Below are 19,990 nucleotides of genomic sequence, written 5' to 3' on the forward strand. Positions count from 1 at the left end.
TTTTAATACTTTTTTTTTTTTTACCGTGAATATACATGAATATAATTGTGGTATAATTATAAAAATATGTTAAAGTAGTTACAGTGGTATGTTTTGTATTTAGGAAATGTGAATTAGTAACCCCTGTCCAAACTCCACACTCCTCCACCACTAGTATAGAGTGTGTTAATCTACTTATACCACAGCAAGTGACAACAAAAACATAGTTTCATTTATTAAATATCAATCTCTTAAAAAATAAGAATCATTAAACCAAAGTCCATTTTTAAATCAAGGTCTCAGGTTATGTTCCCAATACAAGTCTCTATATATGAGATGCTACTATAAAAACAATACATATTAACATAATATTAACCAATCATACAGTAAAATACAGGACAAAAAGATAATTAATAAAAAAAAGGACAGAAATATATAAATAAAATAGTGCATGCCTTCTTTCAGTTACATCTGAGCATTTGTTGTGTTATAAAATATATTAAATGTTTTCTTTTAAATGATCATAATATTTTCTTTATTATTGTTCAACACTCATGTTTCTGAAGAGTCTGAACCTGAAAAATCTGTGTTTATCACCTATTAATAATAGGGTGTTGTCATAATTCCTAATAAACTGATAACAGGTTCATCTCAAGGTGTAATTTTACAATTACAGGAATTAAAACAGTATGAGAAAGAAACTTCTAAGTTCTAAGTGGCATTATCTTAGAATATGGAGGAAAAGATATTAAAGAGATTATCTTTTGAATATTTTAGTATTTCATGGTACCATAAAATAGATTTTATTACCAGAGATGTACTGTTGTGCTATAATTACTGTTTTATTGTGTAAAAAAAGAATGAGCAGATGAGGTAACCTAAGAGAGAGAGAGAGAGAGAGAGAGAGAGAGAGAGAGAGAGAGAGAGAGAGAGAGAGAAAGAAAGAGAGAGAGGAAGAGAGAGAGAGAGAGAGAGAGAGAGAGAGAGAGAGAGAAAACTCGTAAAATACTAACCGGTATCAAGTAAATATTAGCACAGCATCCTTCCAAAAAAGTAAGTATAAGTAGTATTTATATATTTATACATGTGTACATTTATACATTTTTATATTCATATTTATTTTCATTCATTTTCTACCGCTTATCCGAACTACCTCGGGTCACGGGGAGCCTGTGTCTATCTCAGGCGTCATTGGGCATCAAGGCAGGATACACCCTGGACAGAGTGCCAACCCATCGCAGGGCACACACACACTCATTCATGATTAGGAACAATTTTCCAGAGATGCCAATCAACCTACCATGCATGTCTTTGGACCGGGGGAGGAAACCGGAGTACCCTGAGGAAACCCCCGAGGCACAGGGAGAACATGCAAACTCCACACACACAAGGTGGAGGTGGGAATCGAACATTTTTAGATTTATATTTCTTTTATTGTAAGTAAGCATTTATATGTATAGATACATTATAGACAAAGGTCTTTAGTCTGCGTCAGATACTAAATAAGTTCTGCTACAAAATGTTTAACATTTTTTCATCAGTATTTCCTGGATGGAGTTGCATCAGCTGAAAGGACGGAAACTGCGTGACTGTAACCACGTGACCCACAGGAACATGGAGCTGGATCTCCTGCACCTTGCCTCTCCAACCTATCGCTCATTATACACACGATGCACTGATGAAAACTCAAAGAACCAGTGAAGATATGGATGAGAAGACACGAACATTATTTTCAGAGCTCCTTTAGCTTTTCTTGCATCATTCCACATCATCATTGCACATCATCGGATCACACAGGATCTGATCTTAGACCTGAGGATCCAAGTCGGAGATCCAGTTGGCGTAAAAATCGTGTAGTGCATATATCCGTGTATAGACTAAAGTGATTGCTTGTCGACGTGTCTGAGTGTATTATAGCCTCGTAACACACACACGCGCGCGCGCACTCACTCACTCACACTCACACAAGCACACACACTCACACGCACGCACCATCTCTCTCTCTCTCTCTCTCTCTCTCTCTCTCTCCCCCTGTGTACTTGATGCCCTTCAGTTCTACACATTCTGCTGAACCAGGCAGGCGGATTTAACCCTAGATGTGGAATAAAGACTTAAAATACCTCACATAAGAAGATACGGTAAGTGTGAAGTTGTTGTCTTTGATGGAACCCGGAAATGAAACTCTTCATGTTTAACTTCGCAATGAAACACGCGAAGTGCACGGTGTGATGTGGCTTTAAACATGTGAAAGTGGATTACTTCTGATCAAGATCAAGGTCGGGTTTGTTTAAATTAAATAAGAGATTGCTTATATTGCTTTAGGGGTGTTTAAGTCCCTTATACTTAAGTCCCTGTCCTTCAACTGCGCTGATCTTCAGAGTTTTACGCATATGGACACATTCATGGCACATTAACCACAGTTTGTAGCACATCAGTAAAGTGGAGTAGATGTTTTCATAAAATTGCTTGATGAATAACACATTCAAACTTCTTACACTGTTCATGAAGTGTACATGTCTAGGCTGTGTATTGCATGTATCTTTGTGTGTTTGTGTATTTGACAGGTGGTAACGCAAAGAAGGTCAGAAAATCATGGCACCAAATCCTGTCATTCAAGCCATGATTGATCTATCAGCCGGAGCATGTGGTGTGTAGGCTACAGTGTTGTAATTTTAACATTATATATGCGTATGAATGAAAGATTGCTGCAGATTCAGCTGTGAATTAGTGCTAATGGTGTCTGGGTTTAGTTTGAATCCATTGTCATAAGACCAGTTTTATGGCCTTTGAGCAAGGCTCTTATCCCTCTGTGTTCCAGGGGTGTCATTATTATGACCCTCTTCTCTGACCCTAATATACTCATAAACACATTGGTGTGTATGGATGAAAAAAATGTACTAAAAGTAAATCTAAAAAACGATGGTACATGTTACTTTCTCGTATCTGTTGTTTAAATCCACACAACAGCTGTTCCTTTAAATAAAACCCAAACGTTTACTGTAAATTGTGGTAAATGACAGATTTAAGGACCAACACCTTCAGTGTGTTGCCGTTGTCATCAGTTTCAGTTTGTGTTTATGAACACTGAATGCTGTGATGTAAATATGAGCAGACCAACCACAAATAAAGAGCACTGGGAGAGTTCGTGCTTCCTTTCAAAGTAATTAACAGTAGTGCTTCAGGTGTTCAATGAAAAAAACAGTAATTCATGTAAATGCATGAAATTTCTGTTCTGTAACTAGCTAGAAAGGTGTTATTGGTTGTTTTTCTTTTTTAGCATACTGACACCTCTCTCATGCAAGAAAAAGTATGTTTTACTTTGGTCTAGTGCCAAAACATGACAGCATGTTTAGAAAAAACAACAACAAGATTTTGAGAATTGTTGTAATATTTCAGGAATTAACAATAATATTTAAGTAAAAACATCATATTACAAGAAAACACACAATCTCCATATTGGAGCAATGGAAATATAGAAATGGTTTATCAGCACCAGATTAGAGTTACTATTCTAACTGAAATGACTGTAAGAAATTGTTCATTAAGAGGAGAAAAAAGCACAAATAAATGAAGACAGGATGGTTAATGGATGGTTAAATCTGTGTCATTTAAAGAGGGCGTGTAAATAAGTGATAAGCAAAATGATCATTGCCAAAGGACTTGGACACCAGGCATTCACCGGTAAGCCCTTATTGGAAAGGTTTAAACTTAAGCTTAAACTTATGCCATAATGCATTGAAAAGGTAGCTGGAGTCACTGCTGTTATTCTGCAAAAGTAACTCTTAATAGGTTTGAAGGTGACCACTGTCTGATATTTTCACTTTAAAAGAAACAATAACCACCAGATCCTCCATGTTCTTCATATTAACACAAACATTAAATGTCCACTTTTGTTGTTTATATTATGAATATTAGTTATTTTCTTCTGATGTTACGATTTTATTCTCAAATTATTACTTTATTCTTAAAATTGTGACCTTTTTCTCTGAAAATTAAAATGTATTTGTTTTTTTTTCCCCCTTGTCATTGTTGTTGCTGTTATCTCTCTTGTTGTTTAAGGTGGTATAGCATGTGTGCTGTGTGGCCAGCCGTTTGATACCGCCAAGGTAAAGATGCAGACGTTTCCTGGGATGTACCGTGGCTTTGTGCACTGCTTTGTGTCCATCTCAAAGCAGGTGGGGTTGCGTGGTCTGTATCATGGCACTACCCCAGCCCTGATGGCCAACATCGCTGAGAATGCAGTTCTGTTCATGAGCTATGGCTTCTGCCAGAATGTTGTGCGCTTTGTGGTTGGCCTGGACAGAGGAACAGAGCTCAGGTTAGATTTTTCCAAACTATTTAGCTTATATAAGATAATTAAAAAAATTTATCTTCTCATAATCAAATAGACACATCACACAGATGTGTAGGGCCAGTGGTTGCTATAGAACACCCACAGTATTTGAGGGTTTAGCATTCTGCTTCATTTAACATCCCTGATTCAGCTCATCTGTTGATTAACAAAGCTGACATAGGTAAGATTTAGTTTGTCTTAAAAGGGAGAAAACAAATCCATGCAGTACTTTGGACTTCAAGGCTGGAGACACACCAGCTATAGAGCTCATGTTACCATAAATAACATTAGTATAGTTTCTCAGTGCTTTGTTGCGTCTACTGATTTTTGGATAAATTTTTCCTGATACCATAGTAAATAGTAAATGAAGCATGAATTGGCACAGATTGACACTCGCGCCATATCAGTTGCTATATCTAGTGGAATGTAAGCATTTCATTGGACACGCTCTTAATTTATACTCACTGACCATTTCAACCACATTGAACCTTGAGTCATGTTTGGACTTTGTTTTTCAGTTGTAATAAATGGTTATAAGTTACTGTAGCCTTCCAGTCAGCTCACACCAGCCTGACCATTCCTCTCTACATTGTGTGTGTAATTGTGCATGGAAATCTTAGATCAGCAGTTTCTGAAATGCCCAAACCATCCACAAGGTCAGTGGCCATGTCATGGTCAAACTCACTGAGATCACATTTTTCCCTATTCTGATGTTTGCTGTGAACATTAATATAATATAATATAATATAATATAATATAATATAATATAATATAATATAATATAACAGTCATAAAATATCCTCTTTTCACCCATATGCTTCTGCCACCATAATAATTCAGTTCAGTTCAGTAAAACAGATATTATTTTGTTATCTTAATATTACAAATCATCTTACAAGCAAAGAACATGACATCAAAAATGACAGAAGTTTTATAGTGAATCCTTTCTATTTTCTTCCTGCATTGACAAAGTGAGGAAGTTTATATACAGGTGTATAAGAGGGGGTGGCTAACTGTTTAAGGCTGTACATTGGAGTTGTCATTTCACTGTAGTCAATTTACAGTAATCAATGCAATCCATATATCATATGTCGACCCAAAATGGCCACTAGGATAGATATGTTTACCTCTTAGCCATATTAGATATATACGCATTAGCTATATTGTTATAAAAATAAGCATTCTATATGAAAAAGTGGAATATATTGTTTGTATGTAAGTATTGTATGTGTCACTGGTAGTGTGCCAGAACATTTGATACTTGTACCCTTGCAACACTGACTACCATGTCACAACCTGTCAGTGATAGTTAGGGACAGTTTCCCTAAGAATTTATCACCAAGTCACTTGTGTACGTTATATTAACAGTTGGACTACGGTCGTTCATTGCATACTTATACGCTGAATCGTATGATTAAAATGGTCATAGAGTGCAAACAAGCTACAACAAGAGAAATATCAGTTAGTTGGTATTTGAATGGAGACACATTTATTCAGTTGGACAGACTATTTACTGTAGATCACAACTGACAAAAGAGTGCACCTTAACCTTTAATTCTGTTATTCAGAAGCTATTCCGATTGCTTGCTTAAATAAATACAAGCTTGGGCAAGCATTTGTCGGTTATGAATTAGTGTATAGTCTGTCTCTGTCATTCACCTCTAATAAAAGCTCTGTGATGGGAATGCAGCATTGTCAGCTATTGTTCCTTGTATCTTTTTAGACTGGGTGTGGCTTGATGTCTGGTGGGCTCGTCGCAACAAGAATCCACATATCAATTATGGACATTTATTTAGAATTATTTACATTGTTGTTTAATGGTATTTAATACCATTTAATGTGAAATATAGTACTTTACATACTGTAACAGTTAGGTTTGGGCTGCGCAATATCGGTATACAGAAACTGAAATTGTGATATCTTGTTTTTCTTTGATATATTTTGTGATATAAAAATACATTTTCATCAGATGACACGTTCAGCTTTATTTGGAGAGAATTCATCACTGTAGAATGATTGGGGTGATTTTTTAAGGAACTGTATTTGCATAGAAAAGAAAGATTTTTGGTGTGTGTATGTTTTGGGAGGGGGTTTTTGACTTCTTTAAGTAGTTTACTACACTGATTGCCTAACCAATGATTGATACCATATACTCTTATAATACCTTTTTATCCATCCAAGCTAAAGTCAATGATCCATACAAAATATTTCCATACAACGGACGTTGCGTTTCTTTTTGCAGTGGTGCTTTTCATATCACTCACTAGCACCAAACATCTTAAGTCTGCTATAAATATGTTATAGCAGACAGATATAATAAGAACGGTGCAGGTTTTCCTTTTGTTTAAGCATCAAAAAGTTAGTATGATATTTTTAGATTTAAAAGTCATAATATTTTTGAGTTAATTCAGCTCACTTGAAATCGCCTGTCCTGTGACTACGATGTGATCAGCGCTAATTTACACTCAAATTCAAATTCAAATTTTATTTGTCACATACACATACATGCAGGGTACAGCATGCAGTGAAATGCTTTTTGCATCTGTCCGGTATATAAGCATAAGAAAAGGAATGCAATTTAGGATAAAAAAATAAACCAAAACCAAAAGGAGATAGATAAATAAAAAAGTATAAACTATAGAAAAAAACTATAGAAAATATAAGTGGAAAAATAATGTATATACATAAATATACATACACATAAATGTGTATGGTTTTTAAAGATTGTCCTTAAAGTGTCCAGGTGCAGTATGGTGTGTAAATAGTGTATATAGTGTATAAAGTGGCACTGTGCTGTGCAAGTCCAGAGTTAAGTGTCAGTGCAAAAATGGTGTGCATAAAAACAGTGAAGATGGAGAGAGAGGTCTAGTACTAGATCCTGGGTGTTTCCTGATTTAGACTCCGAAATGGCCTGTGGGAAGAAGCTTCTCCTCATTCTCTCTGTGTTTGCTTTCAGGGAGCGGAAGCGTTTCACTGAACGCAACAAAGAAAAGAGTCCATTTTTGGGATGGCTGAGATCCTTTACAATCTTCCTGGCTCTGGTCCTGCACCGCGTGCTGTACAGTAGATGTCCTGCAGGTCAGGGAGCTCAGTGTGGATGGTACGTTCAGCTGATCGCACCACCCCCTGGAGGGCTCACCTGTCCTGCATGGTACTGTTCCCGAACCAGGAAGTGACTCTACCCGTCAGGACGCTCTCAATGGTGCAGGTGTAGAAAGTCTTTAGCATTTGAGAGGGTAGTTTGAAGTCCCTTAAGCGTTTCAGGTGGTACAGTGGTACGCTGCCGGGCCTTCTTCACCAGGGTGTTGATGTGAAAGGACCAAGACAGGTCCTGTGTGATGTGAACACCCAGGTACCAGAAATTGTCCACTCTCTCCACTGGGGTCCGGTTGATGTTTAGCGGTTGGTATGACCGCTCCTGCTTTGTGCTGAAGTCCACCATCAACTCCTTAGTCTTGCTGATGTTCAGGAGAAGATTGTTCTCCTGGCACCATCACTCCAGGTTTTTAGTCTCCTGTAGGTAGGCCGTCTCGTCGTTGTTGAAGATCAGACCCACCACAACAGTGTCGTCAGCAAACTTGATGATGACTAATAAGATTAATATAATAAGAGTATGATAAGAGTAAAAGTGGCATCGTTTTTTTTGGGTTTTTTTTTAAATGAATGCTATCTGACTAATGAAAACTATTATATTAAAGATATAAGAGGTTTGAAGAGGTTACACTTGTTTAGTATGTTATTTATTATGAGCTTTTTGAGGTGATATTAGTCATGGTACATGGTCATTATTTTCAGTTGGTGTAAATCTGTAACAAAATGTTAGCTGAGTCAATGTGATAATGAAGCCTCTGTCACATCTAAGTTTAATTCTTGGCTTGATTAATGAAAGGTGTGTTATGTTTTAGTGATTTTCAGAAGGCTTGCTCTGGATCTGTGGCCTCCATCTTCTCCTCACTGGCTTTGTGTCCCACTGAACTAGTGAAGTGTCGTCTGCAGGCAATGCACGAAATGCAGACATCAGGCAAGATCGCTGGCGGACAGAAGAGGTAACTGTGTCAGATTAAAACTACAGGATTTACAGATAACCTTCAAACATCCTATCCATTTTTTGTATATGTTCACATAATGTAGTGTGCTTTTTTGTTTTTCAAGTTATATTTATATACATTTTCAAGATGAATTACTGCCTGTAAATAAATGAATTCAATTCAATTCAAGTTTATTTGTATAGCGCTTTTTACAATGGACATTGTCTCAAAGCAGCTTTACAGAACATAAACAAAGAGCAGAAGGTAAACATAAGGAGAAGTATAAAGATATATATATATAATAAAAATTCAAGATATATATAGTTCACAGTATGTATGTATGTATGTATGTATGTATGCATGTGTATTTATCCCCAATGAGCAAGTCTGGGGTGACTCAGGCAGCAGTGGCAAGGAAAAACTCCCTTAAATTGGTAAGGAAGAAACCTTGAGAGGAACCAGACTCAAAGGGGGCCCATCCTCATATGGGTGACACTAGAGGGTGTGATTACAAATATACAGTCAAACAAATGCTGTATTGGTGTAAGGATCACATGGAGTTCAGATCTCCTCTTAGTATCACAGAGTCCAACTGGAGCTGGTAGATCTGTAGATGTCTCAGGATTCTCACAGAGTCTGCCCCATCTCAGTGGAGGTCCGAGATCTTCATCGCACGGAAGACGATCGGAGCTAGTACAATGTCTGGAAGCCTCAGGATGGGTAGAAAGAGAGAAGCAGTGGAGAGGGATTAACATATCTGCTGTTCATAAGAATGTGCAAGTAATAGTGCACAAGATTATGGGATGTATTATGTGTATGCCTGACTAAAGAGATGAGTTTTTAATCTGCTTTTGAACTGGGAACGTGTGTCTCAGCCCCGAACACTATCAGGAAGACTATTCCAGAGTTTGGGAGCTAAATAAGAAAACGCTCTACCACCTTTAGTGGTCTTAGATATTCTGGGAACTACCAGAAGTCCTGAGTTTTGTGATCTCAGAGAGCGTGAAGGATTTTAATGTGTTAGGAGACTAGTTAGATACGTGGGAGCTAAACCTTTAAGAGCCTTGTATGTAAGTAGCAGCAGTTTGTAATCAATTCTAAACTTAACAGGTAGCCAGTGTAGAGATGATAAAATTGGGGTTATATGGTCATACTTTCTTGTCTTAGTGAGAACTCTTGCAGCTACATATTGGACTAACTATAAACTAGTCTGGACTAAATGAATCTCATTCTCTTTCTTTTTTCTTCCCTCAGCACTGTGTGGTCTGTAATTAGACATGTGTTAAAGACAAATGGACCTCTGGGCTTTTATCAAGGCCTGTCTACTACTATAGTTCGTGAGATTCCTGGCTATTTCTGCTTCTTTGGAGGCTATGAGCTGAGTCGTTCTGTTTTTGCCCATACTATGGGCAGGAACAAAGAGGACATAGGTAACTTGACTGTAATCTGTTCATTCGGTGCTTTTTAGTAAAACCCACAAACACAAATAACTTTGGATTTGGTTGAAGTTTACATTTTTCTTTGATTATTTTTTTCAACTTTGTGACAAGGCTACATGTCCAGAAAAAATGTGCTCTATTTATAAACTTTAGAATATACAAATTTATGTAATCTGGTGGAAAAATCTAAGTGAAATTTGTTCTTTTAATTTATTCATCTTGGTGAACCCTGGAAGATTCAATGTAGAACCATATATTAGAGACTTTCCAAATTGAACTGTTTTAGGAAGTGATGAACCGTTAACTCATCAAAAAGTGTTTGAGGAACCAACAAGCTTGCCCAAGAACAGTTAACTTGTCAGAAAGTGTTTGAGGAACTGTTTGTGTACATAGGCAAACAATGTGGGGTCTTTCCTGGACTGCAAGATGTTGAAATGCTGGCACTTCCTTAAACCACAGCTGTTTATTAATGTGCACATCTGTTTGACAGGCATTGTGCCGCTGATGTTTAGCGGTGGGTTTGGAGGAGCCCTTCTCTGGCTAGTTGTCTATCCAATAGACTGTGTGAAGTCCCGCATTCAAGTTCTGTCCCTGGCTGGAAAACAAGAAGGCTTTATAAAGACATTCCTTGGTATTGTACACAATGAAGGTAAGCATTCAACTGTTTTGGTCACTGTCAGATATTTTTACACAGAGGTTTAATATGTTATATGTTATATAATGTTTTAGATAACAATTTTACGCGAGTAGCTTGGGTCATTTAAATATATAAAGTTAGATTTTAGTAACCCTCAGGGGAACACAGTGTTCAATGCAAACTCACAAACTGAAAATTGATCCTTTGCGTATGCATAATTAATATTTAAATCTTAATAAAATACATTTTAAAAGCAGAAATGTGACTAACATGACTCCCCTCTTTCCCAGGAGTGCGGCCTCTGTACTCAGGTCTAACCCCAACTATGATCCGGACATTCCCTGCCAATGGCGCACTTTTTCTAGCCTATGAACTTAGCCGTAAGGCAATGATGAAACAGTTTGATGTGTGACACAAGGAACATTTTTAAACATTCTGTGCTTACTACACATTAGAGTTGCCCTTTATAATTTAAAGGTTTATTCTAAATAACTTGAATGCTGCTTATTTTTTATATTATTTTTAAAATTGATTTTATTATTTTATGCTCTTATTTTATCTAGCAGCTCATTAAATCTTTAATAAGAAAATATTTTCCCAGAAGCACAATTAATTATTTTACCATGTAACTTTACTTTTCATCCAGGACTGTGTGACAAACGAGATGCATTTCCTTTGTCAATAAACTTTTAAGAAAACATTTTTGTGAGAGTAAGAATTTTATATGGTATGACATTATATCTAAAATGTACAAACCATGTATTGTTTTTAACAGATTTGTAAAATTAATTGACTGATTAATTATAAACTGTTTTGTGACTAATGCATACATTGTTACAGTTGTAACACATGTAACATATATGTATTTAAGCAGTTAGCTATGTGACTGTGGGTGCTAGTATAACGATATCCAGTTAGACTAGCGGGTGTAGCGCAATATTAAGTAAACTCTTAATATAATTCCGCATACTTCACATTTTCTTTGTCATGATCTTCACTATCTGGATTTACACTTTATTGTTCAGGTGAGCAAAGCCAGATAATTTATTTCGGTAACGCGAGTGACCCCTTGTTGACGTTACAGCTACAACCACTCCTTATAATGTCAATTTACAATTTTGATAAATCACCTTCCAAGACAGAGTGTGTTATCTCTAAGACAATTCGCTGAGTGTTATACAGTGGACAAAGTATTGCTTGAAAGTGGATGGTTAAGACTTTGGAGAATAAACCGTACGTATTACTTTTTTTTAGGAAAATTCTCTTTGATACCGTACCTCTAAATATTGGACACTATAAGTTTGAGCTGGATTTTTGTGTTTTTATGGTTGTCTGGAGTTTTTTTCTTTTCGACATCTGGCAGAGGAGTGTGTAGGTAGTTTATTTATCTCTATATATCTCTGTAACATTTTCAATCTAGTAGAGCTTGTGTCTGTGATGAGCAGCATTGTGGCTCCCAACACGTCCAGGATCTGAGGTAACAGCGGACATTCAATTCACCAATAACACTATGGTTCCTAAGAGACGTGGAGCCATTGTCCGTATATACACAATGCTAAATAAGTATTGTCCTGTTTGTAGTTAAAGCTATATACAGAAGTAACATGTTGTGAACATCATTAGGATTATAGGTTATAAGTCATAAATGATTATCTTGTAAATCTCTGTATGCTTCTTTTTGTTGGGATTTTAAATAATCATTTAACTATCCTTTAAAATGTATCATGATTATATTAAGCTCATCATACAAGTACATTTGACTGGATTCTGTAGTACTACTACTACTGATAATAATAATAATAATAATAATAATAATAATAATAATAATAATAATAATAACAACAACAATAATAATAACAATAATAAATTCAGTGTTAAATCACTTATTTATTATTTAAGAATTACTACTGATAATACAAAATATACTTAGTAAGTTATGTCCCATGAACTACTGCAAGAATAGGTTAATTTGACAAATACATTTGTATTAAAATCACCCATTCAGCTGCCATTCCTCATGTTCTATGTGCTATACAGTTAGTTCCATATAATGAAGTCTTAACAAAGCTGATATTTCTGTTATCGTCGAATAAGGCACCCTTCTCTTTATCTCCTTTGACCCTTTTTTTTAACATCCTCTCACCTTGCTCACTGTTAAATATGTCATTCCATTCATGAACACCCTAAAAATAATGTAGCAACATAATGCCCTGCAAACACAGTGACACAGTGCTGAGACCAGCATATAATTTGTGTATTATTTTGTGGATTGCCTAGTTTATTACTCAGCAAACTGGTCATGGATTTGGCCAGGGCTGTGGCAAATCCAAATCCTGGAATGTTTGATCCCTAGAAAATTCCACAATGGCTTATTTTCATTTGCGATGTTAATCAGATGTTCTAATGACTAAACTAGCCTACAATCCTGCTTTGAAAGACATTGACAGAAATTATTTTTCAATATGTACTTTAACAACATCAACATTTATCTTCAAAGATATCGTCCTGCCTGCTGTTTATAAAAGCCCATTGTTTTGCAATATGAAAATGTAGTCAGGTTGCTGATAATTCAGCCAACAGTGTCCCAAAGCGTAGTGAGCCAGTGTCTTTACCAGAATCCACACCAGTGTCAATACCAGGGTCCACACAAGGGTCCATACCAGGGTCCACACCAGGGTCTATACCAGTGTCCAAACCAGGGTCCACACAAGGGTCCACACCAGGGTCCACACCAGGGTCCATACCAGTGTCTATACCAGTGTCCACACCAGGATCCACACCAGGGTCCATACCAGTGTCTATACCAGTGTCCACACCAGGGTCCATACCAGTGTCTATACCAGGGTCCACACCAGGGTCCATACCAGTGTCTATACCAGGGTCCACACCAGGATCCATACCAGTGTCTATACCAGTGTCCACACCAGGGTCCATACCAGTGTCTATACCAGTGTCTATACCAGGGTCCACACCAGGATCCACACCAGGATCCACACCAGGGTCCACACCAGGGTCCATACCAGTGTTTATACCAGGGTCCACACCAGTGTCTATACCAGGGTCCACACCAGGATCAACACCAGGGTCCATACCAGTGTCTATACCAGAGTCCATACCAGTGTCTATACCAGGGTCCACACCAGGGTCCATACCAGTGTCTATACCAGTGTCCACACCAGGATCCACACCAGGATCCATACCAGTGTCTATACCAGGGTCCACACCAGGATCCATACCAGTGTCTATACCAGGGTCCACACCAGGATCCACACCAGGGTCTAGACCAGGGTCCATATTCCTATACATGATATTTTGATTCATAACCTAAGGTGCTGATTGACAGGCAACCTTCATGTAATGTTAGCACAAAAACAGACATTCAGAACATAATCATAAAGTAATCACTAATATTGTGTTCGCTATTTATCTTAAAAGCTTTGCTGAAGGCAGTAAACAATAAGTTGCCTCTATGTTGTCCATTATTTAACTGGACAAAATCCACCCAGTATCGCAGCTTGCTTGAGTGTCTCCACCACTGTGTGCGCGTGTGTAAGTCATCCACAAACTCCAATTCCCAGAACACACCGCGGCCTACAAACATGGGACTACTAGCTCTGACAGAAACCCCACCTTTTTGGGACGGGATTAAAAGCCCCAGGTGTGACGTATATTCGTACACACCATGTAACCTGCTCCAAACAAAACAGAATGACTTCAGTGGATACAGTACCATGAAAACAAATAAGATCGACAGGGAATCAATGGACAGGAAATCTGAAAGCGTAACCGCTATTATAGAAGGTATATATATATATATATGTGTGTATATATAAAGAAAACCTTTATCTATATTTAAATGATTAGTGGCAGGTTATTTCCGTGACAGAAAATCATCTGTGGTGAGTGTTTTTGCCTAGAAGCCGAACGTTAATCCGACTTTAACATGCAGTTTAAAATGAAATTTAAAAAAATGCATGGTCATGCTGGTAAATACAACATTAACGGCTCGTGCAGTATATAAATGTAATTTAAATATTTAAATATAATGCAATATTAAATATTTGCATTTAAATAATGCATTTTATATCACACACACACACACACACACACACACACGTATATAATAGAATATAAAATGCATTATTCAAATGCATCCCAATCAAGGTTCATTATATATGCATATTAGGCACATCCACAGGTTCATAGTGGTACAAATAGAGTCTCAGGCCCAGGAGAGTTTAGTAGTCCATTATGATACAAAATTAATACAGACCTTAAAAAAAGTAGGCCTATATAACGTTTGCTTTAATAAGATAAGTAAAGATAAATAGTTTCCATGTTTTGTAAAATGAATTGGTCTGTCTGAATATTTATGGTAAAGGCTGCCACACCCATTGGACATTTATCATTGATTGCAGACCATTTTTATATGTAAAGGATCTCGGGTGTCTCTAATTTCAGGCAATGTGTTTACTAAACCATAGCAACAGTATAACAATAACTTTAGGGGTGTGGCGTGGCCCATGTTCTTAGTCCTTAGATTCCTGTCAAAAAAGAAAATAATAAGAAAAAAAATGAAAGTGTGTGTTTTTAAGTCACTTTCTCTCCTCGTCAGATGATAGCCCTCGTTCTTTGGGTTTCTGTGGCTGGATTTTTCTCTTCATCGCTGTCATTTTCACAATTGTACTGTTTCCTGTCACCATATTCATGTGCATCAAGGTATGTTTAAGATCTAAAATGGATGTTACAGGCTATGCTAGGATTATAACCCCTGATAACTGTAATTTCTAAATGGTTAGTGATTAAACCATCAACTGCAGTCTGGAGTCTAAGATGGCAGAACTGGCTCTGGTCTCTGTGTGGAAACATATCCTTTGGATTACTTTTCAAAGGTTGAGGTTGAAACCTCAAATTGAGAGAATAGTAGTTAAAAGTGATGTAAAAAAGTAATGAATAGTAGTTAAAAGTAATTTTCTAATGTCATTTCTGCTTCCTGATTCAGCTCGTCCAAGAGTACGAGAGAGCTGTGATCTTTCGTTTGGGTCTCATCATTGACAGAAAGCCAAAAGGACCAGGTATAAGAGCACCTTCAGTTTATGAAATGGTGCTCCTTATTTAATGAATCTTTTAGAATTTTGTGAATTTCTAACTCCTATATAATATATTATTCTGTGGTTTTTGGAACATCAAATAAAACAAACACAATTGCTCTTGGTTGTTTTTGCTTCCACTGTTCTGCAGGAATCTTTTTTGTGTTGCCATGTGTTGATACTTTTAAGAAGGTGGACTTAAGGTCTAAGACGTTTGAGATTCCACCTCAAGAGGTATAATCATCACTGGGCATTATTTCAAGTCTCAGATTTGAAGCGTTGATCAGCATTTCTCTTGCTAAATTGCATGCTTTTCTCTGAGCGCAGATTCTGACAAAGGACTCAGTGACGGTGTCTGTAGACGGTGTGGTTTACTTCCGGGTCAATGATCCCATCTTGTCTGTAGCTAATGTGAGAAATGCCGATGAGGCAACACGCCTGCTTGCCCAGACCACACTGAGGAACGCCTTGGGCACTAAAAGCCTGTCAGAAGTGCTATCAGACAGAGAGGGCATCTCCCACAGCATGCAGGTTTGGAGAACATGTCTTATGATTTTTATAGCAGTATAACCAGACTCAGTGGCCACTTGAATACACATTTTAAAATGCCTGTACATTCATGTAATTGCTAGTAGGGCATCCAGTAAGTGGAAGTGTGAAAATATGTGCTTTTAATGACTTTTACTATGGCATAGTTGTTGGTGTCAGACTGGCGGGTTCGATTATTTCATTAGCTTCTGAACTCTTTGGTTTTTCATGAACAGCAGTTTTTAGAGTTTACACAGAATGCAGAGGGGGAGAACATTCAATGTGAGGCAGTTCTGTGAACGATATTGAATTTAAGGCTACATTTAACCCAGAAATATTTTTTTACCAGCCTTGAACTGTCCAGTTTCAATGATCTTATGCACCAGTGTAGGCTGATAATAGTGGGGCTCAGTGTGGTCTTCTGCTGCTGTAGTCCATCCATCACAAGGGTTTGACGTGTATTCTGAAATGCTTTAATGTGGAACCTACTGTGAGAAGATATGAAATGAGATGCTGATATTTAATGAAGCCCTATAGCACCTTTATTGTGAATATACATCCCTTGTTTATCGTTGCCATGACAACTGTTTATACTCCGTATACTTGTGTTTACAGCATTTTTATTTTTCGCATCGTAAGATTGCTTGTTAAAATTGACAGATGTTGCTGCTGCTTTTTTCCTGTTAACTAAATGCTTTAAGCCACGTTGTTTTTCGAGTATTCTCTATTGCATGAACGTGTATGAACCAGCGCGCTGTTCATTTGTTGCGTAGTGACGGGTATGTTCAAGTAAGCTAGATATGCGCAGTGGCTGCGCAATTAGGCTGTATTTTAAAACATCATGATGACTCAGGAGTTCGGTATTTGCACTGAAACTGCGCAGATTTGGCTTCCATGAATCTCATGAATGTGAGCGTGTGGTAGTCTAGTGGTTAAGAGGTTGGGCTACCAATTAGAAGGTTGTGAGTTCGAATCCCATCAAGCTGCCACTCTCGGGCCCCTGAGAAATGCCCCTAACCCTTAATAGCTCAGTTGTATAAAGAAGTAAGATGATGTATGTGGATAAGGATGTCTGCAAAAATGCTGTAAATGTAAAGGAATCTCACAAAGAAATTAATTTATGAACATCAATAATAATAAATAATCGATTGCGCTTTTGATTGAAAACAGTCCGTCTACACTACCCTTTGTGTCTTTGTGTTATTTATCTCACTGGCAGTTTGCCCTAGATGAGGCCACACATCCATGGGGTATCAAGGTGGAGCGAGTGGAGATTAAAGATGTTAAACTCCCGGTTCAGCTCCAGAGAGCCATGGCAGCTGAGGCTGAAGCTTCCAGAGAGGCTCGTGCCAAGGTAAGTTTTATCAGCTCTCAGTGAACAAAGCTATGGAAGGGCAGGATGTCTTTTTAACTTTTAAACTAATTTTATTTACGTATTCAAATTGACTACTATTTAGTTATTCATAGCTCTGGATGACTAACATTTTTTTAATCAACACAGATGAAAATATAGCTATGAAAGAGTGAAATAAAAGTAAACAAAAAAATATAAGAATAAAATATAAAAGATGTATACTGTGGAATTAAATATAGAATGAAAAATAGTGTACATGAAAGTAAACTGTAGTTTTAAATATTGAGATACACAGGGATGTACAAAAGGCAATGTGCATATGTGCATTATACTGTAGTCTTAAATATTAACATACACAGGAATGTGCAAGAGGTAAATGTGCAAACAGGTTGACACTTACAGTATGTCAATGTGAGGTAGTGAATGATGAATATATCTTACTGATAAAGTGAATATTAAGTGGAGACATAAAGATGTTAAGAGGCTGGTTTTGAGTTTAGGAGCCTGATGGCCTGGGGGAAGAAACTCCTCCTAAGTCTCTCGGTTTTTGCCATCAGGCTACGGAAGCGCTTATGGCAGCAAAGTGAAAAGATGGTTACTGGGGTGGATTGAGTCCTTGATGATTTTAACAGCTCTGTTTTTGCAGAGTTTGAGGTAGATGTCCTGCAGAGAGGGCAGAGCAGACCCTGTGATGCACTCAGCTAAGTGGACAACTCTCTGCAGGGCTTTTACACATTTATACTAAAGTTTGAAATGTTTTGCTCTTTTGGCTGGTAAACTTCCTACTTTCTAGAAATAAACATTTGAAATATTTACAAAATTCTCAAGCATATTTGCATTTGCTTATTTAAAGGACACGATTCCATCCCTCCATCTGTCCATACATGAATGATCTGCAATTTAATAATATAATATAATATAATATAATATAATATAATATAATATAATATAATATAATAATGGTTGAGATGCTGGTACGTTTTTATGGAAATGCTCATCAGGAAGTTTCTACCCTCTTCTTCCATGACAGCTAACCATGAATTATGTAGAATGTTTTAGTTGTGGCGGTAAAACAATAGTAGTGTTCAAGCACCTGGTACACAATAAAAAGGTGTCATCTTTACATAATCTTTGTCCTTAATAAGTTATGTTTTCATTCTGCTGAATGGATACACAGTTATAAACCTGTGTCCTCTGGATGCATGACGAAATGTTGATATTTCAGTCCTCCTTTCAGTGTGTTGTGTTGTTTTTGAAGGTGATCGCAGCAGAGGGAGAGATGAACGCATCACGGGCATTAAAGGAGGCCTCTTTGGTTATTGCTGAATCACCTTCAGCTCTGCAGTTGCGCTACCTTCAAACACTCAACACCATCTCAGCTGAAAAAAACTCCACCATCATCTTCCCCGTGCCCATCGACATATTGCAGCACTTTGTATCCCGTAAATGACGGTAAATGTTATGTCTGCAGGAGCGGAACTTACATTCAAGCCTATAATCATTTCTGAATATCATTAAGGTCAGGTATTTCTTACATGGTCATTGCTTTTAGCCCTTAAAAAGCTTTATTAAGCTATAAAAATGTTCCTAATCATTAGTAAGGTTCATAGGTTGTGTGTACTGTAAGTGTACTCTCAAAATTATTCAAATGAGAATAAGTAACTCTTATTTATATTGCACTACTCGAACTATGAGAAACACTATGAAAAATACTTTTATATTTTATTTGTTTTTTATTACCTAACATTAAATGGTATATAATAAATAACAATTATTTAAATATTGATTTAGTAGCACTTTTTAAAACAGCCTACAAAATAATTTACGGAGCAAAAATGCCAGAATTAAGTTTTCAGAAAAAAATGGTTTAAAACAAAATAGAAAAGGTATTAAAAAGCATTTTTGCATTATATAACAGAGCATTAAATTAACATAATGATTACATGTGTTCATCTATTTTGTTAAGATGCTGCTCCCATGATTGTGAGTGTGATGTTTAATTTCTATAACAGTTTTATATTTAAGACATTTCATAATTTCATAATTATTGACATTTCAGACACAGTATAACCAAATAACTTGTCTGCTGACTTGTTTGTTTAGTCCTCACAGAGCAGTTTTTTCAATCCAAAACTCAGGTCACTGTCTAGGAATATATTCTGTGCATACTGTCTCTGTATCTTTATTCCCGTTTCCTCCTTCCTGCCAGAAACATGAATGCAGGAGGAGACACACCATGTTAAATTGCTTTCTAGGTGTGAATACTTATGTGAATGTATAATCCACAGCCTTTCTGACTACTAAAGATTAATGAACCAATGAGCATTTTGATGCTAGTTGTAGGGTTTTTAAACTGAGTTTCTGAGGGCCTTGTATAAGGACCCAGTGGGAACAATGAACAGTACTGGGATTTGAACTCATTACCTTTAAATCAGAAAAACAGCTTAACCACTGAGCTACCACTGCCACTAGTTTCTAATCCTGACAGGATAGCACAGCTTTGAAGGAAGTGGCAAATATATTCATTTAAAAATTATATCTGGACAATGTGATGATGCTTAAAAGTGCTATATAAATAAAACTGAATTAACAAAACAAGAGT

General features: G+C 36.9%; 2 protein-coding genes across 2 annotated transcripts; both read left to right on the plus strand.

Annotated features, from left to right (window-relative positions):
* The first annotated feature begins 1,572 nt into the window (after window positions 1-1,572).
* Window positions 1,573-11,114, plus strand: slc25a15a (solute carrier family 25 member 15a). The gene is made up of 7 exons (XM_060888393.1): window positions 1,573-2,117; window positions 2,544-2,626; window positions 4,039-4,297; window positions 8,218-8,358; window positions 9,595-9,770; window positions 10,270-10,428; window positions 10,707-11,114. Exons 2-7 carry the CDS (start codon window positions 2,572-2,574, stop codon window positions 10,826-10,828), a joined length of 912 nt encoding a protein of 303 aa, XP_060744376.1. The 5' UTR covers window positions 1,573-2,117; window positions 2,544-2,571; the 3' UTR covers window positions 10,829-11,114.
* A 2,982-nt stretch (window positions 11,115-14,096) lies between these two features.
* stoml3a (stomatin (EPB72)-like 3a) lies at window positions 14,097-19,988 on the plus strand. The gene is made up of 7 exons (XM_060888423.1): window positions 14,097-14,217; window positions 15,032-15,135; window positions 15,419-15,491; window positions 15,658-15,740; window positions 15,834-16,037; window positions 17,254-17,388; window positions 18,647-19,988. Exons 1-7 carry the CDS (start codon window positions 14,148-14,150, stop codon window positions 18,836-18,838), a joined length of 861 nt encoding a protein of 286 aa, XP_060744406.1. The 5' UTR covers window positions 14,097-14,147; the 3' UTR covers window positions 18,839-19,988.
* The last annotated feature ends 2 nt before the right edge of the window (window positions 19,989-19,990 follow it).

The sequence above is a fragment of the Tachysurus vachellii genome, chromosome 15, assembly GCF_030014155.1.
Source record: "Tachysurus vachellii isolate PV-2020 chromosome 15, HZAU_Pvac_v1, whole genome shotgun sequence".
Classification (NCBI taxonomy): Eukaryota; Metazoa; Chordata; class Actinopteri; order Siluriformes; family Bagridae; genus Tachysurus; species Tachysurus vachellii.

Excerpts from the sequence above, each read along its gene's own strand:
- slc25a15a (XM_060888393.1), top strand. The coding sequence starts at position 2,572 with ATGGCACCAAATCCTGTCATTCAAGCCATGATTGATCTATCAGCCGGA. Across the intron at positions 2,627-4,038 it reads TCTATCAGCCGGAGCATGTG|GTGGTATAGCATGTGTGCTG; the intron begins GTGTGTAGGCTA and ends TTGTTGTTTAAG. Across the intron at positions 10,429-10,706 it reads TGGTATTGTACACAATGAAG|GAGTGCGGCCTCTGTACTCA; the intron begins GTAAGCATTCAA and ends CCTCTTTCCCAG.
- stoml3a (XM_060888423.1), top strand. The coding sequence starts at position 14,148 with ATGAAAACAAATAAGATCGACAGGGAATCAATGGACAGGAAATCTGAA. Across the intron at positions 16,038-17,253 it reads GCATCTCCCACAGCATGCAG|TTTGCCCTAGATGAGGCCAC; the intron begins GTTTGGAGAACA and ends TCTCACTGGCAG. Across the intron at positions 17,389-18,646 it reads CCAGAGAGGCTCGTGCCAAG|GTGATCGCAGCAGAGGGAGA; the intron begins GTAAGTTTTATC and ends TTGTTTTTGAAG.